We start from the raw sequence: 24,006 nt of genomic DNA on the forward strand, positions 1-24,006 counted from the left end.
TTCCTCCTCCGGCCGGCCCCGCCCCCAGCCTGGCACACCCTCTTCCCCCCTCCCCGACAAAGCTTGCCTTGTGTCCCCCACCCTGCGTGCACCTCTTGGGCCCCAGGGAACCTCGGCGGCGGCGTCCAGGGATCGCGTCCGGAGCTCCCAACCGGATACCCCCCCAAGGCTGAAACGGCGCTGCCCATCCTCATAGTCACCTCAGTCCAGAAAACAGCGATTTTAATTTGAAAGCGATTTTATGTATGAGTGAGAGGGGAAAGGAGCCCCAAAGAGAAAGGACGCAGGGCAAAAATCATGCAGCCCCAGCACCCCACCTCTGCGGGCTGGCCACCTCCCCTCAATTCTCAGGCCAGGATCCTGTGTCCCCAGCCTATGCTATGTGCCCAGGGCTGGAGAAGAGCTGTGAAGGGAAGGCCGCGGGACTACACTCGTGAAACCATCCCCTGTGGGGGCCCTGTCCTCACAGTCCAGGCCCCTTCCCCAAGTTAGACAGGAAGAGATTGGGGTGGGGGGGAGCTGGGAAGGCTAGTGCTTGGAGAGCCCTAGGGACAGGCCATTTCAGGGCCCTGCCTTTCCCAAACACCCACCTCCACCACTGGCATTTCTTAGTCAACCTGGGAAAGTACAGTACTTCTTTGAGTCTAACTGCAAGTCTCTATCCTCACAGGAAATTAAAAATAGCAGATCGGTTCCTACATCTCCACCAGCCCCTTCACCACCACCACCACCTTTTTTATATTTCAGTCTGACTGCAGAAGGAGGTGAAGTGTAAAAAGAGACTCTGGACAGTGACAGGGCCCCTCCCTCTTCCAGAGAGGCCCCCATCTGCCAGGTTTGAGAGGAGGAAGGCCTGTCAGGGCCCTACTCTCATGTCCATCAGTTTGGGGGGCCTGCCCCCCAATATCTACCTCTGGGGGAGTTCCCCATTTCCACTCTTCAGATGGGAAGCAAAATGAGGCAAGATGAGAAGGAAGCAAGGTCCTGGAGGCAGGGCCAGTGCTTTGTGCTCGGGGAAGGACAGAGGGTGAGAAATCACCCCAAATCATGGGAGACCCCGACAAATTCAGAGACTCAAGGCCACTGAAGGGAGACAACCAGTCCTCACAGGGATCTGGGGTCCCTTCCAACTTGGGATATCAAGCAGATCCCTTGGAGGGTTTATGTTCTTGGTTCTGCCCTGTACTTCTCACCCCATCAAGGTTCTGGGAACATGGCCCCCCCACCCTGCCCCAGGGCTTGGAATCCCTCTTGGATGTGTGCTCCTCCAGTGTGAGAAGCACCACATCTGGGTCTGAGCTCAGGCCAGTTGATGGGGAGCCTCAAGCATCTCCATGAGGAAGGTATCGATGGGGGTGTCACCAATGAGCTTGAAGAAAAACAGATGCTCTAGACACTTAAGGCCAATGGACCGGAGGGCAGGAAGACGTAGCAGCAGCTTGGCAAACCTGGGGTGGAGGTGGGAGAAGGGGATTGAGAGCTGGAACACACAGGCCCTGAACACATCCTCATAGCACTCCCCACCCTCAAGGGAGCCTCAGTGCCCCCCAGCCCCATCTCACCGTCCCTGCTGCTCAGGGTACTTCTGTTTGCAGTACGTCTCCAGTGATGCATACACTTTCTCCCGCAGGACCTCCACCTCACTAGGGTTGGAGAGGCCCTTGGCATCTGGGATGGCAGGGAAGAGAGGAGGAAGAGAAATGAAGACAAACCAAATCAGGATGGCCATGCAGATGTGAGCCACAAGATGCCCCTTTTGGGCTGCACTTGCTTGCCCTTTACCAGAGGCCTGGCAAGGGAAGCAGGGCCCACTGGGTTTGTGGGATGGATCCGTGGATATGGGTTTTTCCTCGGCCAGTTGGGAGATTTCCAGGTTGAGGGTCTTACTGAGGGGGATAGCTGGGTAACTTAGGAGTCTCGGAGAAGAGGAGGCTCCAAGGTTGCCTTGGCCTTGAGAGACAAAGGTAATCCTCCTCTTACCTGGATTAAACAGAATGATTGCCCTCAGGCAGCCAAGCTCTGTCTTGTCCATCCTCATGTCACGCATTTTGGACACTAGCTCTGTCAGCACCCTGGAGAGGGACCTGCAGGTCACTCAAAGGTCACAGCTCAGCCAGCCTTGGACACGGACCAGCCTATAGCCCCACCCCCTCTATCTACATGCCAGCCTAGCCGAGGGCCACTGACCGATCAAAGATGGCTCCTACTCCTGCTGAATGGGCTGAGTTGCGGTGCACGTGAAGACCTGTGGCAAGGAGGATGCCATCTCGAACATCAATGGATCGGTGTGAGAAGGAGGCAATGAGGAGTTCATTCCAGCCTGGGTGGGGCAGCAAGGGTCAGGAGCCAGAAATCAGGCAAAGGGATTCAAAGCACATCAGTGGAAGAGAAGGAGAAAAGAGGTGGCGAGGTCAGCAAGTTTGGCTCCCTGAGTACGCAAGGTAAGGCCACTGGGGTCACTAAAGGTCGGGAAGTCAAAGAGGGGTCAAATGTCAAGAGGTCAAAGGGATCCAAGGTCACTGACCTGCCCGCAGCAGTATGACCTGATCATCCAGAGGCAAGGAGGAAAAGTGTGGGATCCTCTTCGCCCACTCAACAAGCGTGAATAGCTGTTTGTCAGCTGCCTGACAGATGTTAGTCACGGGGTCATTTGGCTGCAGGGGACGGGGGTAAGAGTTATGGAAGATTTTGAGATATGCTGGGAGCCCCCTTGTAAGAGGCTTTTGACACCCCCTCCTTACATAGTCTTCCTGTGAGCCCCATCCAAACCAATCCCTGTAAGTGAGTCTTCTCTTCTGGCATTCGTGCAAACAATTATTTATTTGGGACATGCCTGTGGTTCTGCCAGTGGGTTGTTTGGGGAGTGGAGACAGAAGGAGCTATCACTTCCACCTCAGATGTTTGAAAGACCTTGTTTGGCAGCACTTCCAGTCCCAAGTAGTGCTAGGAAGGTTATGAGGGGAAAGGAGGGGGAGGGGATATAGAACAGACCTAGACTGCCTCCCCCAACCCCCATCACGAAGGAGAGTGGATTGACCCCAACACTCACGCTGCTGCCGCTACCCCCGGTTCCCCCAGGACCCTCAACGCCCTGGTCACTCTTCTGTTCCACAGCAAGCTCTGCCTCCAGGATCCTGTCCACAGGCATCTCCTCGGGGGCTCCCCCAGCCCCCTCCCCATCCCCATCCTTGTCCTTTCCCCGCTGACGCTCCTCCTGTACCGCTGCAGGGGGAAGGGGGAGAGAAAAAATGGAAAGTCAGCAGCCAGCCATGAAGGGGTTCCACAAATATCCTTACGGCCTCATCAGGATCTCATGGCCCTTGGGAGATATTTATAGGAATTGGGGAAGTCACTGGAAAGGGTGGACTGGGGGCAGCCCTGAAGCAAGGGTTATAAAAGGGCAGGTAAGTCAGTCGGGAAGGGTGAGGTAGGTAAAAGAATTAGGGGGGAATTTAAATGGAGAGCCTACTACATGGTTAAAAAAACATGCCAAGATTCAACCTGAGAAAGCTGATTGAAAAAAAAAATTTTTTTTAATAAAATATGCCAAGAAACATGCTAAGCACATTTTAACATTCACTCAATTATCATAATGATGCTGGAAGCATTTATTCTCATTTTTAAGATGAAGAACTCGGGGTTCAAAGAGATTAATTTGCTTAAATTCATATAATACATGGCAGGTCATACAACTGACTCTAAGTGTGTCTGAGTGCAAATCTTGTGCTCTTCTGACTCAACAAATAGGCTGTGAAAGGAGCACTGGCCTAGGTCTTCGGAGATGTGGGTTCTGATCCCAAACCTGCCTGTCACTCCTTTGTTGCACGACCTTGGGAAAGCCAAGCCTCAGGCTCATCTTCTCTAAAGTGGGTGTCTTGACCAAGATACGCTCTAAAGTGTCTCTCAGAATCCTAGGAATCTGACTTAAGAAGATAAGATGGAGACACGGAAGAAGGAAGGGAAGCCCTGAGGTCTTCAGTAAAGTCTGTAAGCTTAAGAGTGCCCAGTCCCAGGAGTTAGAGGAAAGACCACAGATAACAAGAGACAGAGACCAGAGAAGGTCCATGGAATCAGAGGAGGAACCACTCAGGTTAGAAATGGGGAGACAGCCCATCATGGGTAAGGAAAAGTTATCCTACCCTAGGACCAGTCTAGGGAGGGGTCATATGTGCAGGCCACAGAGGCCTAACCATTAAGAAGGAAACTCAAGGGCCAGAACAGGGTAACAGGGAGGAGAGCTGCCAAGGGAGAGAGAAATCAAATATTGCCCTCTAGAGGAGAGAGAGCAGTCCAGCCTTCCAGAGAGATACACAGTCTGAGTGGGATAGGGGAGAAGGGCATGTGGTCTAAGACGCCTGGGCAGGGCAGGTCCTTACCCTCCCTCTTCATGCCAGTGGCCAGGCACTTCTGATATCGGCAGTACTGACAGCGGTTCCGCTGGCGCTTGTCCACTGTGCAGTCTTTGTTGTCCCGGCAAGAGTATGTAAGGTCCTTGCGGATGGTGCGTTTGAAGAAGCCCTTGCAACCCTCACAGCTGTAAACCCCGTAGTGTTTGCCTACAGGGAAAGGGGAGGAGCAATAAGAAGGTTGCATGGAGACACCTTCACCATTTAGTCCCTTTCCAATCTCCCCCTAGCAAAACTTAAAGTCCTCTCTGTTTGCCAAATACAGAGATAGGGAACCAGGAGCTGAGTGATGATCCACTCCCAGTCTCCTCACTGTTCAGAAACCCTACACGCGCTTCCTTTTCCCTCTGACCTTCCCCCCAGTCGCGTCCTACATCTCGGCTTCAGCTTCTTTACTCTCATCAGGCCCCAGGTCACTTGCTCTGACCAAACCCCATAAGCCCTGGGAATCCCACAGGTGATGCATGGCCCAGACTCTCCCTCTCTGTTCATCCTCTGAGCCCCATACCTGAGCTTCTGTCCCCGCAGATTGCACATAGCCGTTTGCCAGCCCCAGGGCCACCTGGAGGGGGTGGACAGTGCAGGCCCCGGACCCCTAAGACTGGTGGCTTCACATCTTCAGGGGGGCCAGACCCACCCCCAGGGAGTGACACTGTTGAGTTAATCTGGGATGGGGGAAATAGGGAAGTCACAGGAAGACTTATTGGGAAGGAGAATCTCACAGAAGTGATGGAAATCATTCCCTACCACTAAGCAAGGCCCTGCAATGCACATTCCAGAGGGTGTCATTTACACTGCAGTCTATGTGAAAGGCCATCCCTGGAGCACAACCCCAAAGAGAATAAACAGGCCCCCCTGAAATTGTGCAACACAGTGACCCTGAAGGGCAGGTGTCTTGGGAAAGCAGATGGGATCAAAAGGGCAGAAAATCAGATAGATGAAAAGGACATCAAGAATATCAGAATTAGCCGGGCGTGGTGGTAGGCACCTGTAATCCCAGCTACTCAGGAGGCTGAGGCAGAATCGCTTGAACCCAGGAGGCAGAGGTTGCAGTAAGCCGAGATCGTGCCACTGCACTCCAGCCTGGGCAACAGAGCAAGACTCCATCTCAAAAAAAAAAAACACACACACGCACACAAAAAAACAAAGAATATTAGGGTTCTTTTAGGGGAGGAAGCATGCACTGAAAGATCAGTCACCTCAGGAAAGGCAAGGGGTCTCACAAAGACCACAGGCCTGACAAGATGAGAGGATTGGAAGGTCAATGGGCCATGGGGAAGTTCACACAAGGATCTGGGGTTACAAGGAAAACAAGAAAACGAAAGTGGCCAGGCAGTAAGTTGGTCACAACCTCTCACCTGGGGGCTGCTGACAGGCCCGGAGAATCCTGGGGGAGCTGGAGGGGGCAGACCAGGGGACCCCATGGAAGAACTGATGACTGGAAAGGGAGAGCCCAGTGGGGGTGGTGGCATCGGGGGTGGGGGTGGGGCCCCAGAGCCTCCAAGGGATGGAGCTGTTGAAGGGGGTAGGGGTGGCCCAGGAGGAGAAGGGGGAGGGACTCCCTGGGGAAGGGGATTTGGGGAGGAGCTGTCTGGGCTTCGGGAGTCTGAGGAAGGGGTATGTACAGGCACACAGACACACAAGAGACAGAAGAGACAAAAAAAGAAAATGAGTCTTCAAACATCCAACTAGAGACTTTAATTCTCTAATACCCCACCGTGTGGGACCCAGCCCACTCCACCCATCCTCAAGTCCAGGGACACCCTGCTGTCAAAACAACAGTGTAACTCCGGCTGGTCCGATGGTAGTGGGTTATCAGAACTTATTAACATTAGTGTCACTAAAATTGGTATACAACCTCCCACTGCTATATTTGACTGGCTAAAAAAACAAAAAACAGCGTAACTCCTCATTGTGGTGAGAGGAGGGAGTTGACAAGGAGAGGAGGATAGTTCAGGTGAGGAAAATTTTCCAACCAACCAATCTGAATGAATACCAGGTCATCCCAAAGCCACACCTGTCTCGTGGATGGGGCAACACGTGGGGTAGACCATCGAGCCCCTCTATTCCCAGCGTAAAGCCAGGTAGCCAGAGCGTGCAAGGGAAAGAGACAGGCGGGAGAGACCCCTCCTACGACGCAGGATCTGCCTGTAAACGCCCCAAATCCTGAGGTTTAAGAGGAATCGTGCCCTTCCCACGCCCGCGACCTCCGGTGCCCAAGGCCTCAAGCGGTCACAGCTGGGAGGGCGGAAGCTCCCCTTCCCCGCCCCGCCCCGGGGGGGAGGGTGCTAAGGCCCTCGGGAGGGAGGGGACGCGTGTTTACAAACAAGGGGGCGGGAGCGCCAGAAAAAGAGTACCGGGGGAGGCTGTGGGGGAGGGGTTGCAGATAACGCGGTCACTGGCTCGCCTGCCCTTCTGCTGGGACACTCACCCCGCCCGCTGTCGCCCATCCCGTCCCGTCCAGCCTCCCCCGGCTCCGGCTCCGGGGTTTGTTGTTCTCCGCCTGCCGCCGCCGCCGCCGCCGCCGCCGCGGGATCCAGCCAGGGCCGTCGCCGCCGCCACCGGGACGCGACCCCACAATGCATTTCTTTTCGCACCCCCACCGGCCCACACTGCCCTGCGGCATGCCGCTGAGGGAGGAAGGGCGGGCGAGCGGCCCAAGACATGATCCCTGGCTGAAAGTAGGGATACCGAAGAGGTCCCAGGGATTCCCAGGGATTGATCGGAGGATTAGCTGAGCACGAGGAAGCCCCTGAGAGAAAGACTCTGGCCTGGATTGGGTCGAATTAAGCCCGTCGCTCTGCTCTGTACCAAAATGACAGCGCCAATGTGGCAGCCATCTTTGTACAGACGGGAAGTCTCGGCGCGAGTTCCCGCCCCCTCGTCTAGTTGGAAACCGAGGAGGCGGTCTCCTCCGGCCTGTTAGCCCGCCTCGCCCACCCTCCCCTCAAATAACCTCCACACTCGCGCTTGCGCGTCAGTGCGGGATGGATTCGTCGCTACCGGAGTGCCACCATATTGGTAAAGGCATTAGGGCGAAGGCGGAACGGAACTTCCTGTTCTCGCGGGATCTAAAGGAGGGACTGCCACGTCCAAGCAAACCGGGAAAGGAGAGGATCCTGGAGCCGGTGAGAATTCTCTGTTTTTTCTCTACCATCCTTTCCAGGCCTTTTCCTCACCTAATGAGTCATAGAGACGAGGGCCCAGAGAGTCTGTAAAGTGGCTGGTGAAAGATTAGTGTCCCGGGGCCCCACATCCGGGAGGTGGTTCGGGATAAAGAGAACTAGTCTTGGGAACAATGTAGGTGGGAACTTAAGGGAATGGGAGAGCGGCCCATAGAGGTGGACAGAGGGCGCGATTGGAGTAAAGCGGACCCTGTGTAGGTATAGAGTTGAGTCAAGTGGAGTCACTGCCTCTGTCCCTCTGGTCAGCGTGATGGCCAGAGGCCTGGGGGCCCCCCACTGGGTGGCCGTGGGACTGCTGACCTGGGCGACCTTGGGGCTTCTGGTGGCTGGACTCGGGGGTCATGACGACCTGCACGACGATCTGCAAGAGGACTTCCATGGCCACAGCCACAGGCACTCACATGAAGATTTCCACCATGGCCACAGCCATGCCCATGGCCATGGCCACACTCACGAGAGCATCTGGCATGGACATACCCACGGTCACGACCATGGACATTCACATGAGGATTTACACCATGGCCATAGCCATGGCCACTCCCATGAGAGCCTCTACCACAGAGGACATGGACATGACCATGAGCATAGCCATGGAGGCTATGGGGAGTCTGGGGCTCCAGGCATCAAGCAGGACCTGGATGCTGTCACTCTCTGGGCTTATGTGAGTCTCCAGGGGATGGGAGAGAGAAGGGCTGGTTCTGGATTGTTGGGAAACTCCACAGTACTTGACCCTGACTCTCCCTCACCAGGCACTGGGGGCCACAGTGCTGATCTCAGCAGCTCCATTTTTTGTCCTCTTCCTTATCCCCGTGGAGTCAAACTCTCCCCGGCATCGCTCTCTACTTCAGATCTTGCTCAGTTTTGCTTCCGGTGGGCTCCTGGGAGATGCCTTCCTGCACCTCATTCCTCATGCTCTTGGTAAGTAACCTCTGACTTCTACCTCAAATCTAATCTATGTTGTTCTTTGGGGGAAAAGGGTTGTTTCTCCTTTATGATCCCTGATCTTTCGATAGTCCCCCAAATTCACACCCTTTGTGTCAGATATTCCTCATCTGGTTTTCCCCCCTTCTTCCAGAACCTCATTCTCACCACACTCTGGAGCAACCCGGACATGGACACTCCCACAGTGGTGAGGAAGAGACAGATGGGGATGGGAGTTGGGGTGCTGGGGAAGGTCCGTCTCTCCCTATTCCTCACTTCCCACACTTGACGAGGAGGAGTCTGGAATGCACATCTCCCTTAATGTCTCAATGCCTCCATTCCCAGGCCAGGGTCCCATTCTGTCTGTGGGACTGTGGGTTCTCAGTGGAATTGTTGCCTTTCTTGTCGTGGAGAAATTTGTGAGACATGTGAAAGGAGGACATGGTCACGGTCATGGACATGGACACCCTTACAGTCACACACGTGGAAGTCATGGACATGGAAGACAAGGTGAGCTGAGGAACAACTTTCCTGAAAGCTGACTTGCCTGCCTTAGAATCTCCTCATCTTATGGCCCTCAGGAGGGAGAGGACATGTTGGAAGATCTGTTCTCCACTCTGACCAACTCTTTTCTTCCCTCAGAGCGTTCTACCAAGGAGAAGCAGAGCTCAGAGGAAGAAGAAAAGGAAACAAGGGGAGTTCAGAAGAGGCGAGGAGGGAGCACAGTACCCAAAGATGGGCCAGTGAGACCTCAGAAAGCTGAAGAAGAAAAAAGAGGCTTAGGTAAGGGCCAGAGTTGGTGATAAATTTGGGCAAGGGACATCATCACAAATCACATGGAATATGTGCTGTGGGTAATGGCAGGTATCTGAGAAACACTAAAGGACTGGGTGTGAAATGGTCTCTGAGGGGAGGCGTAAGAATAGCTGACCAAGACTGGAACAAGTGGTGATGGAAGCCTCTGATCATTTTCTCTTGTCCTGTACAAGACCTGCGTGTGTCGGGGTACCTGAATCTGGCTGCTGACTTGGCACACAACTTCACTGATGGTCTGGCCATTGGGGCTTCCTTTCGAGGGGGCCGGGGACTAGGGATCCTGACCACAATGACTGTCCTGCTACATGAAGTGCCCCATGAGGTCGGAGACTTTGCCATCTTGGTCCAGTCTGGCTGCAGCAAAAAGCAGGTTGGTGATGTCTGCCAAACACAGCTGCCTCAAACCCTTTATTTCTCCTCACTCACCCTAAACCCAAACAGCCTCTTATTAGTTCCAAACAATTCATACTGTCATTGACAAGTCCTCTAGAAATGACGGGGGAGAAGTTCTGGTTACTTTGTCCTTTAGCTCAGTATTTCTTAAACTGTGGTCTATAAACCATCTGAATGGTTTAGTTGAGTCTTACACACACACGCCTACTCAATCAGAAAGTCTGTGGAAAGGAACTCTGATCTCTAAGATTTTTCAGAAATTGTATTCTAGACCGCTCCCTCTTCTCTTTTTACTTTGATGTTTAGTTTCCAAATCCATGTCCCCTCTACCTATACTCCACCAGCCACTTCTAAACCACTGATAATCTTTAGCTATTGGTGAGTGCCTTTTTCTCTTTTCTGCCCATCAGGCGATGCGTCTGCAACTACTGACAGCAGTAGGGGCACTGGCAGGCACAGCCTGTGCCCTTCTCACTGAAGGAGGAGCAGTGGGCAGTGAAATTGCAGGTGGTGCAGGTCCTGGCTGGGTCCTGCCATTTACTGCAGGTGGCTTTATCTACGTAGCAACAGTGTCTGTGTTGCCCGAGCTGCTGAGGGAGGCATCACCATTGCAATCACTTCTGGAGGTGCTAGGGCTGCTGGGGGGAGTTGTCATGATGGTGCTGATTGCCCACCTGGAGTGAGGGGTGGATTAAACTACCCCTGCCCCAAACCTCTACCCCTAACTCCAGGTCAGGGGTGCGTAGAGGTTGGGGGCCCTGGCCAGGGACATCTGCCAAAGGAAGGAACTGTAGCCTGGGAGAATGGTTACTTTGGCATTAGGGCCTTCAAGGGCTGGCAGTCTTACAGAGGCTGGAGCAGTGAGAATGAGAGGCCAGAGGGACCATAGTTTTGGGCACGGTCTGACCATGTTGCGTTTGGAAGGCTAAATGGGGCCATGAAGAAGGCTGGAAGGGACAGGGGGTGATGGCAGCCTACCTGGTGTCCCCTACCCCACCTGTTCTCGGAGAACCAAGTTGCTACACATAAAGTTCTCCAAGGTCCAGTTCCCTTTCTCCCACCAGTTGGTGGAGGCTTCAGGGAAGACCAGAGTCCTGGACAGAGAGGGTAACAGGAGGAGTCGGGGATAAACATCAAACATCAATCGTGTGTCCTGATTTGGGAGTGATTAGGGGGGATGGGGGTGGGAGAGGGTTAGTTGGTAATCTCATGGCCTGTTTTTTTTTTGTTTCTATTCCTTTTATATCACTGTGTTTGAATCGAGGGGGAGGGGTGGTAACCGGAAATAAAGTCCTCCGATCTTCCGCCCCACATGCAGTCTTTGTCTTTTTGGGGGGAATGGGGCCCCTTGTCTTCTCCACACCCGGGGCCCCTAAGCAGCAGTGTCTGGCCGCGCCCGCCCCCGCGGTGGGAGGTCGGCCTGCGCTGGTGGCCGCAGATGGCTTAAGGCTGGCGGGGCTTTGATTGGCCCGGGCTTTGCCCTTGCCACGCCCCCTCTGCGCTGGGATTGGCTTAGTGCTGGGGTTCCCACCCACCCACAGCACGCCATGGCGTCTCAGCTCCAGAACCGGCTCCGCTCCGCACTGGCCTTGGTCACAGGTTGAGGGGGTGCTCTCCCGGGGCGGTTTGGGGTGTTGGAGTGAGGTCAGGGGCGTGCTCCTGGAGTCCGCGGCCGCTGTGACCTCTGGCCCCTTACCCACATTTTACTAACTTTCTGCCCTGTGACCTCTGATCCCTGCCCCCTCCTCCCCTTGCGCGGTCCGGCGTGTTCTGTCCTACCTCAGGTGCGGGGAGCGGCATCGGCCGAGCGGTCAGTGTACGCCTGGCCGGAGAAGGGGCCACCGTAGCTGCCTGCGACCTGGACGGGGCAGCGGCACAGGAGACGGTGCGGCTGCTGGGCGGGCCAGGGAGCAAGGAGGGGCCGCCCCGAGGGAACCACGCTGCCTTCCAGGCTGACGTGTCTGAGGCCACGGCCGCCAGGGGCCTGCTGGAAAAAGTGCAGGTGAACGCCAGGCCACCTTCCCCCTCTAAAGCTCTAATATTGTCTCCACTGCCCCGGCTTTTTGTGGGGGGTTTTTGATGCGTAACCTCCCCCTCCCATAGGCCTGTTTTTCTCGCCCACCATCTGTCGTTGTGTCCTGTGCGGGCATCACCCAGGATGAGTTTCTGCTGCACATGTCTGAGGATGACTGGGACAAAGTCATAGCTGTCAACCTCAAGGTGGCGATCTCTGAACCTGCGACTTTTGGCCCTCTTAGCCTGGGGAGGGAGTTGGAGGAGGGCTGTCACCCCAGCTGATCTTTTCTCCCTTGTTACCCTTTCCCGCCAGGGCACCTTCCTAGTCACTCAGGCTGCAGCACAAGCCCTGGTGTCCAGTGGTTGTCGTGGTTCCATCATCAACATCAGTAGCATCATAGGAAAGGTCAGGTTGAGTTGGACGAGGTCAGCCAGCCAAGTGGCATAGAGAGGAGAACCCCTCCTTGAGACTCCTGACTCATTCCACATCTCTGACTCACCTATAGGTGGGGAACATGGGGCAGACAAACTATGCAGCATCCAAGGCTGGAGTGATTGGGCTGACCCAGACAGCAGCCCGGGAGCTTGGACGGTTGGTCAGATGCTTGAGGGTGCTGGGGAGCACCTTGGGGGTCTGAGGGAGGGGCCAGCATTCAGCCCTCTCCAGAATCAGCAGCCACTCTCCTTCCCACAGACATGGGATCCGCTGTAACTCTGTCCTCCCAGGGTTTATTGCAACACCCATGACACAGAAAGTGCCACAGAAAGTGGTGGACAAGGTAGGAGGCTGTGGGTGGGGGGCAGAATCATTCAGAGACTCAATCTCTCTGGGCTTCACAGAGAGAGAGAATACTGGGCACAGTTCCTGGCAAACATTAAATATTCAATGAATGTATGAGGAATGAAGACGAAAAAGGGTCACAGACTCAGTCTTCAAAAAAATCCATAAAAGCAGCTTTCACCCACATGAGTATTTCCTTACAGATTACTGAAATGATCCCGATGGGACACTTGGGGGACCCTGAGGGTGAGCACTGAATGGAGTGGGGTCCCTGGGAAGGGGGCCTGAATGAAGAGATCCCCAAGGTTTTGGGATTTTCTAGGGGACTGGTGGTTGGTGTCTGGAGAGGTTTGTGGGGAGGGATGTCTTTGGTGGGAGATTATGGCTGTTTTGGGTCTATGGGAGTGAGCAGGATTCTGCCCTCTCCCCACCATTCTCATAGATGTGGCAGATGTGGTCGCATTCTTGGCATCTGAAGATAGTGGATACATCACAGGGACCTCAGTGGAAGTCACTGGTATGAGGCCAGCATGGGGAGGGAGAGGGCAGAGAAGTAGAACCCAGACTATCTGAGAAAGCAAGTAAGGGGAGTCGAGCCACTGGGAAGGGCAGAGGTTCCCAAGGCCAGGGACAGAAGTGGGTACCCCCTAGCCCATTTGTCTCTCCACCCATGCATCTGTCCAAATGTTTCTGCCCCTCCCAGGAGGTCTTTTCATGTAACTGCCTCAAGGACCCTGGACTCTGCTCACCCCCCACCACTCTGCCTGGCCTCCTGCTGATGAGGACTCTAAGTTCCCAGGCTACAAAAGGGGCGGCAGTGTATGGCTCAGGAATGCTGAATATGGGAAGCAGGGGTGCTCGTGACCCTAATAAATTCCAAGTCCTCTTCCCTGCCACCTCCGGCTCTTCTTGTGTCCAAGCCCTCAGACCCTTCCCCACCTCCCCCTCCTTTCCCTTTCCCGAAGGATTGTTCCCTTTCTCTGCCTGGTCTCCCAGGGCAACCCCCGCCGCCGGGTGTGAGAGGAAAGAGTGTGTGTCACTGTGTATGCGTGACACTCCGAGTCTTTTTGGAGGGAGGGGTTCGTGCGTCACCCCTTTCCACTGGTTCTGCAGCACCAGTCCCCTCCCCCCAACTCCCTGGGTTCTTATGGTCCCCAAGGGTGATTTGTTCATGGCCCCATCTTGGTGTCCAGTCTGGCCTTGAAAGGGGGTCTTGGAACAGGTGGCCCTCCCCCACCCCTCTCCTTTCTCTGAGTCCCCCCCTCCCCTTTCTTTCCACCTTACAATAGCTGCAGCCGGCCTGGGGTCGGATGGGGGGGATTAGGGGAGGGGGCCAGGATTAGGGGAATGAACCAGCCGATGAAAGGGGCTGGAGAGAGCAGGAGGGAGGGGGCTGGGAAGAGGAGGAAGAAGGGGAGGGGGGTCTGCGCTAATCGACTCTGGCGCCCACATAAGGACTGGCCACGGACTGAAGGAGAGGACAGGGAAGTAGGGGGGAACTGGGGTGGGGGGCGAGGGCACCCACTGCTGCCTTGTCCCAGAGACAGGTCACCCCCTGGCAGCCGCAGCCCAAGTCCGGGAGCCTCAGCTCGGGCGGGGACAAGATGCCCATCAGGGTCTCTAACTGCCCCCCACCCCCTTGCCCCGTATCCCTCTCATTCCCTACACTCAATGGGGATCGCTCTGCCCTTTCCTCTTCTCTTTCCTCCCCATCCCCTTCGTTTACTCTAGAGTCCTGGAAGAGGCTTCTGCCCACTTCCCACCCCAGACATTCTGCCCCTGTGTACCCCACCCACACGCGCACCCCCCCTTCCCAATGGGAGCCCCATCTTGTGTGTGTCCTTGTTTCCGCGTGGTGTCTCCATTCCCCCCGTTCCTCCCGGGCGCCTCCCTCCCTTCCCCGCCCCGGGCCGCGGCTCCTGATTGTCCAAACGCAATTCTCGAGTCTATGGCTCTGGCCGAGAGTTGAGTCTGGACGTCCCGAGCCGCCGCCCCCAAACCTCGAGCGGGAGAGCGGGTCGGAGGGTCTAGGGAGAGCCAAAGCGGAGGGTGAAAGGAGTCCCCAGGGTGGTAAGGGGAATCCCGGGCACATCGGGACCTAGGTGTGTTCTCAGGACTAGAAGGCTAAAGCGGCAGAAGATCTTGTGCAGCCTTTTTTCCCCGGGATCCTGGAATGGGGATTACGGAGAAGTGAGGGGGGTTGATCCCTAGAGTCGCCAGGGTACGCAGAGTGGAGGAGGTAGCCCTTTTCACGAGCCCTCTGTCCCCTCCTGGGGTCCCAGATATTCCAGGCCCCGCCCCCCGGAGCTGAGGCCCCGGGTGGGGGCCTCTGGAAGGGAACCGAGGCTAAGGTTGTTGGCCGCGCGACGGTGCTGGGCCGGGGGCGGAGACCGTGGTTCCCTAAGTGGCGCAGAATTCCCGGGACGCAGGATCCTCACGCGGGACGAGCCCGTCCCGTGGGCGGGAGAACCTCGGCGTCCACGTCCCGTTCCACCCGCGCCGCGAATGGTGGGTGACGTCTCCGCCGGCGGGGGGGAGCGGGTGTAGCGGAGGAGCAGGCGGAAGTGACGTAGGGCCCCAGCGCCCGGGCCATGGCGGCGGCGGTGGCGGGAGCTGCTGTCTGAGCAGCGGTTGCGGACAGAGCGAACTTGGCCCAGGAGCCCGGGCCTAGGGAGAGGCGCGGCAGCGGCGGGAGCGCGAACGGCTGGAGCTGGGTGAGGGGCAGTGCCGGCGCGGGGGCGGGAGCGGGGGCGGAGAGGGGCGCTTCTGGAGGGGCGGGGTCTGCGCGAGGGGCGGCCCCCCTAACGCCCTCCTCCCCTTCCCCCCACCCCCAGCCTTCCTCGCCTCCTCCTCGGCTGTGGAGCCCTGGTGGGGGGGTCTGCGCCCGGTCACCATGACGACGCCGGCGAATGCCCAGAATGCCAGCAAAACGTGGGAACTGAGTCTGTATGAGCTGCACCGGACCCCGCAGGTGACAGGCATTCTCCCTTTCAGGCTTACCCCCTCCCCCAAACCCTTATATCCACAGACCCCATCACACAGCTTCTTTTCCGTAATTTGCTCTGTTCTGCCCTGCCTGGCCCTTAATCTTTCCAAAGCACTTTCGCATTTGTCTCATTTAATTCTCAAAACAGCCCTGCCAGAGAGGTGGAGCAAGTATTATTATCTTCATTTGAAAGATCGCGAACACAAAAATTACCTTCCCTGTTCCTCATTCAGTGTCATAAGTCAGTGCATATAAGACTCACTTTGGGAGTTTATTAAAAGCAGAGCTTCATGCCCCCCAACATTCTGATTCAGTAGTGAATTGGGTTCTCAGAATCTCAGTTTTTAACAGGCACCCTATGGGGTTCTAATACGGGTAGCACCAGGACTTTAAAAAATTTTGTTGAATAGTTTTTCCTAACCACAGATTTGTGTCATCTTCACTCCTAGGCCACTTAGCCACCTCAGATCCTCCTATTCCAAAGCTCCTACTCTTAGTTAATGGACACTAAAGTCTGTCTTTTCTCCATTTGCTCCAAGTCATCAGTCCTTCTCTTTCTCAGAATTCTTGTCTCCTGTAGAGACCAACATGGGTCTTCTGACTGTATTTATCAAAACTCTTATTTTATGGGCTGCTGTTTCTAAAACCCCTTTCCCTGTAACCCACACCACCTTTCTACCCACTGATGCCTTCAGGAAGCCATAATGGATGGCACAGAGATTGCTGTTTCCCCTCGGTCACTGCATTCAGAACTCATGTGCCCTATCTGCCTGGACATGCTGAAGAATACGATGACCACCAAGGAGTGCCTCCACAGATTCTGCTCTGACTGCATTGTCACAGCCCTACGGAGCGGGTAATAGGAGAGACATGTTTGAGATGAGATGAAGGGGTACAAAGTTAGGGCCCTCTCACTGGTCTTGGTTCAGCCTAGGCTTCAGTTCCCTTGACCGACCACTGAGGGCTTCCCTTCTCCTACCCCAGGAACAAGGAGTGTCCTACCTGCCGAAAGAAGCTGGTGTCCAAGCGATCCCTACGGCCAGACCCCAACTTCGATGCCCTGATCTCTAAGATCTATCCTAGCCGGGAGGAATATGAGGCCCATCAAGACCGAGTGCTTATCCGCCTGAGCCGCCTGCACAACCAGCAGGCATTGAGCTCCAGCATTGAGGAGGGGCTACGCATGCAGGCCATGCACAGGTGTGAGGGTCAGGAGAGAAGCAGGACTGGTGGGATGGGTCCGTGGGTCAGTCCTTGTTGCTTGCTAGCTTCTAAGCCTTGGCATCCTAGGAGCTGACCACAAACTTATCATTAGGGCTGGAAATCATGGGTGTAAATTGCAGTTTCTTAGTAAACAACTGGCCCTGCTATTCTTAAGAAAAATATAGGGCTGGGCACAGTGACTCACATCTGTAATACCAGCACTTTGGGAGGTGAGGATGGGAGGATCACTTGAGCCCAGGAGTTTGAGACCACCTTGAATAACATAGGGAAACCTCATCTCTACAACAAATTAAACATTTAGCTGGGCATGGTAGTACATGCCTGTAGTCCTACCTACTTGGGAGGCTGAGGTAAGAGGATCACTTGAGCCTAGAAAGGAAGTGGATGCTGCAGTGAACCATGATCACACCACTGCACACTGCACTCCAGCCTGGGCGACAGAACAAGGCCCTGTCTCAAAAAAAAAAAAAAAAAAGAAGGAAAAATGTAGTTTACCCCGTGACTTTCTAAAAGTTAGAACAGTAGAGCGATTTTGAGAATAAGCTCCGGATTCATACTGCTGGAAGTTAAATCACCTCCTAGGCCAGCATCTCCCAGTCTTTCATGTGTATCCAGATTCCCTGTAGATCTTCAGATGCAAACTCTGACTCAGTGGGTCTAGAGTTGGGCCCGAGAGTCTGCATTTCACAAGCTCCCAGGGGATGTCTGTGCTGCTACCGCACTTTGAGAGGTGACAGCCTATGATCACTATCAAGTTACTTAACCTCTCTAAGCTTCAGTTTCCTCAGCCATAAAATAGAGGTAATGTAATTACCTGTGTCATAGGATTCATTGTATTAGGTGAGGGGATTGGTGCAAAACACTTAGTAGAGTGCTTAGCACATTGTTCTTAATAAATATTAGGTATCATCATTAGGATTTTTCTTATCTCTCAATTCTCTGAAGTTTAAAGTCTAAGCCCTTTATCCTGGATGCTTTCTAACCTTAACCACTTGCTTCTACAGGGCCCAGCGTGTGAGGCGGCCGATACCTGGGTCAGATCAGACCACAACGATGAGTGGGGGGGAAGGAGAGCCCGGGGAGGGAGAAGGGGATGGAGAAGATGTGAGCTCAGACTCCGCCCCCGACTCTGCCCCAGGCCCTGCTCCCAAGCGACCCCGTGGAGGGGGCGCAGGGGGGAGCAGTGTAGGGACAGGGGGAGGTGGCACTGGTGGGGTGGGTGGGGGTGCCGGTTCGGAAGACTCTGGTGACCGGGGAGGGACTCTGGGAGGGGGAACGCTGGGCCCCCCAAGCCCTCCTGGGGCCCCCAGCCCCCCGGAGCCAGGTGGAGAAATTGAGCTCGTGTTCCGGCCCCACCCCCTGCTCGTGGAGAAGGGAGAATACTGCCAGACTAGGTGAGGAGCCCTGTCTTTCTCCAGCCACTGAGAAACCAAAGATCACATAGATTTCCATCAGAAGTGGGCTTTGCCCAAACCCAAAATACCACCCCAACCCAGAATTCATTTTGGAAAGCCCCTACCTCCAGTCCCCATCTGAGGTGCCCTGGCTCTAAGCCTGTCCTCCCTCCCATTCCAGGTATGTGAAGACAACAGGGAATGCCACAGTGGACCATCTCTCCAAGTACTTGGCTCTGCGCATTGCCCTCGAGCGGAGGCAACAGCAGGAAGCAGGGGAGCCAGGAGGGCCTGGAGGGGGCGCCTCTGACACCGGAGGACCTGATGGGGGTGGCGGGGAGGGTGGGGGTGCCGGAGGAGGTGACGGTCCTGAGGAGCCTGCTTTGCCCAGCCTAGAGGGCGTCAGTGAAAAGCAGTACACCATCTACATTGCACCTGGAGGCGGGGCGTTCACGGTGAGAGCTTCTGAGGGCAGTGGTAGAGGAGGGGAGAGGAGGGAGGGTGGTCTGGGCCACATAGAACCATGAGCCTGGTCTAACTCATCAGCACTCTTCCCCTATACATCCTCCATCTCTTTCTATGTCCCCTCTCCTTTCCCATCATCCATGTCCTTTTTTGCCCTATCCCTTTTATTATTCCTTTTTTCTTTCCTCCTCCCTTGGTCACCTTTTGCCTCTCATTCATTTCCTTTTCCATCTTCTCCAACTTTCTTCTCTCCTTTCCCCCCTCTCCCTTTTACCCCCTCCTCAGACGTTGAATGGCTCGCTGACCCTGGAGCTGGTGAATGAGAAATTCTGGAAGGTGTCCCGGCCACTGGAGCTGTGCTATGCTCCCACCAAGGATCCAAAGTGACCCCACCAGGGGACAGCCAGAGGAAGGGGACCATGGGGTATCCCTGTGTCCTGATCTATCACCCCAGCTTCTTTGTCCCCCAGTACCCCCAGCCCAGCCAGCCAACAAGAGGACACAAATGAGGACACGTGGCTTTTATACAAAGTATCTATATGAGATTATTCTATATTGTACAGAGTGGGGCAAAACACGTCCCCATCTGCTGCCTTTTCTATTGCCCTGCAACCTCCCATCTATACAAGGTGTTGGAGAAGGCGAAGAACCCCCCCCCTTCACGCCCACCTACCAACAACAAACGTGCTTTTTTCCTCTTTGAAACCTGCAGTTCTGTGTGTCTGTTTATCGGGGGTGTACAAGAAAAAGAAAGGAAAATAGATTGGGGAGGGAGGCCTAGAAATAATGTAAAATCAGCCTTGGAAATGGGGAGAAAATGTCAGGTTATTCGAGATATGTCGTCGGAAACTCCAAATTAGCAAATATGTATGAAAATAGGAATCATCTATGAAGCTGGAAGAGAGGATAAAAAACAAGAGGTGCCAAGTTGGACCCCAAACTTTCCCCCTAAAACCTGAGTCTCCCAGGCTGAAATCCAGGGTTTCAACACCAAAGGGAAAGCAGGAAAATGGCTCAAAAGAGAAAGGGATGTTTGTAGATGTGGGAAGGACCGTGATGTTTGGAAGTCACTGCGAGCAGCCGGTTTCAATAGCTGGAAAGAGGGAGGGAGGTGGGGAGGGCTGCGGAGAAGCTCCCTGTTCGACATCCCGGTCCCCCGCCACCTCCCAAAAAAGGGCAGGCTGGGCTGCAGACTCTGAGTGTGAGTGCACAGCCTTTGCCCGCCGGGCGGCGGGGCTGAGCAGAGGGAGGGCCGCCCGGGAACCCTAGTTCTGTGTTCGTCCAGGCAGCGGCTGAGAGCAGGGGAGCGGGGGCATCAAGGAAAGCCGCGGCTGCCTTACTGGCCTCGAGTTCCGCGAGCGGGGCTGGGCACCAAGCCTGAAGCTGGGGGGACGGGGGCGCACGACTGCACTCCCGGTCCGGGGCAGTGCAGGTATTCGGGGAAGATGAATCGCTTCTCCAGAACCGACTGCTGTTCCTTCCACCACCGGCAACCTCTGCCCCTCACTTCCTGTTTCCTCTGCTCTGGGTACCCCCAGCCCCTCCGGCCCCAAATTCCTCCCCCTTGCTCAGTTCTCTGTCTCACTGGCAGAGGAGCCGGCTGTGTTTCCCCGTAAAGCCCGCTTGGCCCTCCCAGTTCCGCAGCTGCGCGGCCTGCTCGCCGATCCAATGGCTCCCTTCTCCACCCTTGGCATTTCTCGTTTGTTCGCCTCCTCTCCGGTATCCTCGATCCCGCAGATGCAGGTGGGCATCCTCCAGCCCTAGCAAGTACTGCGCACCAGTTGGGCTGGCTAGCCCTTTTCCTGCAGAAGCAGACAACAGCCACTTCTACCCTCGTAGGAGCCCCTTTCTACACCCACTTCCCTGGAACCCGTGATCCTTACTCCCCTCCTCCCGGACCCCAAGCATCCAGGAGGTGTACGATATAAGGGAAAGTTGTAGTGGGAGGCAGGTAGGCGTTGTTCCTGGAGTTTCAGGGTAGAGAAGCAGGTGGGGAGGAGGCGGGTGAGATAGAGGTGGAAGCCAAAAGTCTGGAGTTAACCTGACTTCTCTTCTGGCTCCAAGGGCTGCCGGGATCGTCTGTCCTCACCCTCCTTGTCCTCCCCAGCCCTAACCACCCGGCAACCTCTTCTCTCTCTCTGCTGCCCGCCCTGCCTTCACTCTGAAACAGCCTGCCCCCTCCCGGGTCCCCAGTCCTCACCTTCGCCCCACACGCCCCCCTCTCTATCACATTTCCTTTCGTGCCCCCCTCACCCCCATCGCTTGGTGCGAGTGCTCTCTCGCCCTCCTCTCCCCGTGACCGAACCTCACAGACATGGCTGTTTATTTAGGTGACACCATGTGGGAGGCACAGAGGAACCGTTTCCATCCTGGCTCACTGGGGCATTTCCTTTCCAGTCCTTCAGTCCGTCCCAATCAAGCCTATGTTACCGGGTCAGGCAAGGTGAGAGACACAAAGTATGCAAACGAAAACGTTACTATTTTGTTGAGGAACAAGATACATGTGGAATAGTTGACAATGCAGAGGAACAGGGTAGAGGAAGGAGGGTTGATACAGTATTAGAGTCAGACAAACCTGGGTTCAAATCAGCTCTGCCACTTACAAACTGAGCCACCTTGCACAAGGCACTGGGTCTTCCCTCTGTTTCTTCACCTGCAAAATGAGGGAGAGTAACAAGTTGCCCTGAGAATTTAGAGATAATACAAGTAAAGTTACATGCCTAACAGATCAGTGGCTCTCCCAGTGTGGATCCCAGACTAGCAGCATCAGCATCGCCTGGGAACTTGTTAGAAATGCAAATTCTTGGGCCCCACCCCAGATCTGCTGTTTAATAAACTGGAGGTGGGGCCAGCAATTGCATTTTCCCAAGCCCTCCATGTGCTTCTGATGTTCACACAAGGCTGAGGACACTGCAGAAGATGCCCCACAAAATGTTACGGCCTTGCCTTATACTGCAAAGAATGGCAAAGGGCCCGTGCGGGGGTGCTCTGTGACTCCCAAGCAGGAGGATCACTGTGGGCCAGTAGGGAGGTCAGGAGCGGCCTCACAGAGGAGGTGGGACTGGGCTGGGGAAGGAAACAGAGAAGCCTTTCTGCAGTGGGTGAGGGAGATGGGGGGAAGCTCCCTCTCCCTTACCCTACCTACCACCCAGCACGATTTTACCTCTCAGGCTTCTCAGTCTCCAAAGCAGAGCAGACCATGTATCTGAAGGCGGAAGCTGAGCTCTGCAGCCTGGAGCCTCAGGGCCCTGAGGGAAGGTTCCCCCAGGAGACCCCTGCCCAGGCAAGGCCTAACTCTGAGGGCCCTGTCCTTGCCTGGCAGCCCTCAACACCCTGGGAAGCTGCTCACAGGAGGCTGTGCTCTGGGCTTCTCCACCTTCACAGTCCACCTCAGTGAGGAGGGAGGCGCCGCTGAAACCGCCAACCACTTCTTCAGCTGGGTGTGGGGCTTAGCCTCTCCTCTCCCACCTCTGTCTCCTCTGCTTCCTCCTCCCCCATGCTGCTCTCACCTCTCTCCCCTCTCCCTGCAGGCTGGGAGCAAAAGAAGAGGAGGAGGAGAAGAGAGGACAGACCCAGCCCTCTACCTACTATGGCACTCCTTTACCTGCCAGCTGTCACAACCAACCCTTCCCCAACTCCCCTACCTGGGACCCCCATCTCCACCCACAAATCCACTCAAATTTCCTGCCTGGAATGTGGAGTCTCTTCCCACTGCTCTCACCTCTCTCAGCACAGCCTGGGCAAGGGGCCCTTCTCCTCCCCCTAATATAGGAAGTGCTTCAGCCAAGGGGCCCACCTGGCCCTGTACGAACACTTTCACACAGGTGATAGGCCCTACTCCTGCAGAAAGTGTGGCCACAGCTCTTGCCACAGCTCACACCTGGCCCAGCACTGTGGCACACACCTGCCTGAACCCAATCACTGCCACCAGCATGGCAAGGGCTTCTCCCCAGAGCTCCAGCCCGCTGCAGCCTGCCACTCTACACACAGGCAAGCAGCCTTACGTCTGTGCCACCTAAGCCTTCTTGTGGTAGATGAGGGTGCTGGCCCCCACTCCAACGTGCAACACCAGCAGCAGAACCATACCTGGGGGCGTCCCCATCACAGTGACCAGTGAGGCAAGGGCTTTGGACATTGCTCAGGGCTGGTGCAGCACCAGCAAGTCTGCAGAAGCAAAGGCTGCAGGCATGGTTTCTGATACAGCCCCAGGCTGGTGCAGCATCACTAGGGCCACATCAGGGACAGGCTCTACTGCATGCCTCTGTGGCTGTGGTTTCACTTGGAACACCCACCTGCAGTAACACCAGGCCTCATATGTGGGGAGGAATGAGATGAACACAGTGGGGAGGCAGGGAATCAGAGCCCCCAACCTGCAGCGCTCTGTGAGGGTGGCAGGGCAGCCTCAGAGACAGACTTCCTCCACCTGTGGGAGGCATAACAGAGCAGAGCTCCACCCACTCCCAGCCAGGGTGACCTTCAGAGCAACCATAAGGGGTAGCTCGAGTGTCTGGCCTGAACCCACTCAAAGCTGGAATGGCCAGGTCCACTTCACTCTAGACCAAAGTTCCAAGTCCTGAGGGAGCTCCCAGGCCAGGAAAAGTTTTCTCTGGAGAAGAATCCATACTTCTCAGTGTCTTAAAAAATTTTGTTTTTTATATAAATAAGAGGTCCTGGGCACTTTTCCATCTCCTGTCCTCCATTGGAGAAATTTCACCAGGCTGTCTCAGACCTGCTGTTGTCATGGATGGATTAGACTCCTTGGGACTTTCTTGAAGGGTCATTTTAAAGAAATAGCTTAGGCTGGGCATGATGGCTCATGGCTGTAATTCCAACACTTTGGGAGGCCAAGGTAGGTGGATTGCTTGAGGCCAGGAGTTCAAGACCAGCCTGACCAACATGGCAAAACCCTGGCTATACAAAAAACACAAAAATTAGCAAAGCGTGGTGGCCCATGCCTGTAATCCCACCTACTCAGGAGGTTGAGGCATGAGAATCACTTGAACCTGGGAGGCGGAGTTTGCAGTGGCCGAGATCACGCCACTGCACTCCAGCCTGGGCGACAGAGTGAACCTCTATCTCAAAACAGAACAAAGAAAAAAAAATGCCCTTAAGTGTTCTTTTATAAAAATAAAAATAGAAAAAAAAATAGATAACTTAATTTCCAGAGATCTCCATGACAACCCCCTACCATCAAATCCTAGTCCCCCAACTAATCCTACCCAACCCCCAGAGGCTGCTGGGTTCTTCCTGCCTCAGTTGCTCACACTACACCCGGCACCCCTGTTTGATGAGCCATCTTCCTGTGCCTAATGCTTGATTCACCAGGCCCTGTTCTTACAAGTTTACTGTTACTCTTCATGTTATAGGATAAGTGAGACCTTATTCTTGTATTAACTTGCCCCAGAGTATACTCTTTGGA

General features: G+C 55.0%; 4 protein-coding genes across 6 annotated transcripts; 3 read left to right on the plus strand and 1 right to left on the minus strand.

The window, feature by feature from the left end:
- Positions 1-205: 205 nt before the first annotated feature.
- On the minus strand, positions 206-7,270 carry RXRB (retinoid X receptor beta). Of its 2 annotated transcripts, none has more exons than XM_003272167.4 (10): positions 6,838-7,270; positions 5,765-6,012; positions 4,915-5,071; positions 4,377-4,556; positions 3,050-3,222; positions 2,525-2,654; positions 2,188-2,320; positions 1,981-2,072; positions 1,563-1,668; positions 206-1,448 (listed from the first exon to the last, which is right to left on the minus strand). In XM_003272167.4, the coding sequence occupies exons 1-10, from the start codon at positions 7,070-7,072 to the stop codon at positions 1,301-1,303; spliced, it is 1,602 nt and encodes a 533-aa protein (XP_003272215.1). In that variant the 5' UTR covers positions 7,073-7,270; the 3' UTR covers positions 206-1,300. The 2 variants fall into 2 exon arrangements, with proteins under 2 accessions (XP_003272215.1, XP_012358568.1); XM_012503114.2 differs by having other exon boundaries at positions 1,981-2,084.
- Positions 7,041-11,032, plus strand: SLC39A7 (solute carrier family 39 member 7). Of its 2 annotated transcripts, XM_003271889.2 has the most exons (8): positions 7,422-7,534; positions 7,838-8,252; positions 8,341-8,509; positions 8,667-8,720; positions 8,858-9,022; positions 9,155-9,295; positions 9,502-9,698; positions 10,132-11,032. In XM_003271889.2, exons 2-8 carry the CDS (start codon positions 7,842-7,844, stop codon positions 10,402-10,404), a joined length of 1,410 nt encoding a protein of 469 aa, XP_003271937.1. In that variant the 5' UTR covers positions 7,422-7,534; positions 7,838-7,841; the 3' UTR covers positions 10,405-11,032. The 2 variants fall into 2 exon arrangements, with proteins under 2 accessions (XP_030658786.1, XP_003271937.1); XM_030802926.1 differs by lacking the exon at positions 7,838-8,252 and having other exon boundaries at positions 7,041-7,534.
- A 215-nt stretch (positions 11,033-11,247) lies between these two features.
- Positions 11,248-13,414, plus strand: HSD17B8 (hydroxysteroid 17-beta dehydrogenase 8). Its single transcript, XM_003271890.3, has 9 exons — positions 11,248-11,320; positions 11,506-11,723; positions 11,825-11,941; positions 12,051-12,143; positions 12,244-12,329; positions 12,432-12,516; positions 12,722-12,764; positions 12,961-13,035; positions 13,222-13,414. Exons 1-9 carry the CDS (start codon positions 11,269-11,271, stop codon positions 13,236-13,238), a joined length of 786 nt encoding a protein of 261 aa, XP_003271938.1. The 5' UTR covers positions 11,248-11,268; the 3' UTR covers positions 13,239-13,414.
- Positions 13,415-14,423: 1,009 nt separating this feature from the next.
- On the plus strand, positions 14,424-19,292 carry RING1 (ring finger protein 1). Its single transcript, XM_003271891.3, has 7 exons — positions 14,424-15,232; positions 15,353-15,489; positions 16,200-16,360; positions 16,489-16,704; positions 17,733-18,122; positions 18,304-18,577; positions 18,873-19,292. Exons 2-7 carry the CDS (start codon positions 15,412-15,414, stop codon positions 18,972-18,974), a joined length of 1,221 nt encoding a protein of 406 aa, XP_003271939.1. The 5' UTR covers positions 14,424-15,232; positions 15,353-15,411; the 3' UTR covers positions 18,975-19,292.
- The last annotated feature ends 4,714 nt before the right edge of the window (positions 19,293-24,006 follow it).

Source organism: Nomascus leucogenys, chromosome 22a (assembly GCF_006542625.1).
Source record: "Nomascus leucogenys isolate Asia chromosome 22a, Asia_NLE_v1, whole genome shotgun sequence".
In the NCBI taxonomy this organism is placed as follows: Eukaryota; Metazoa; Chordata; class Mammalia; order Primates; family Hylobatidae; genus Nomascus; species Nomascus leucogenys.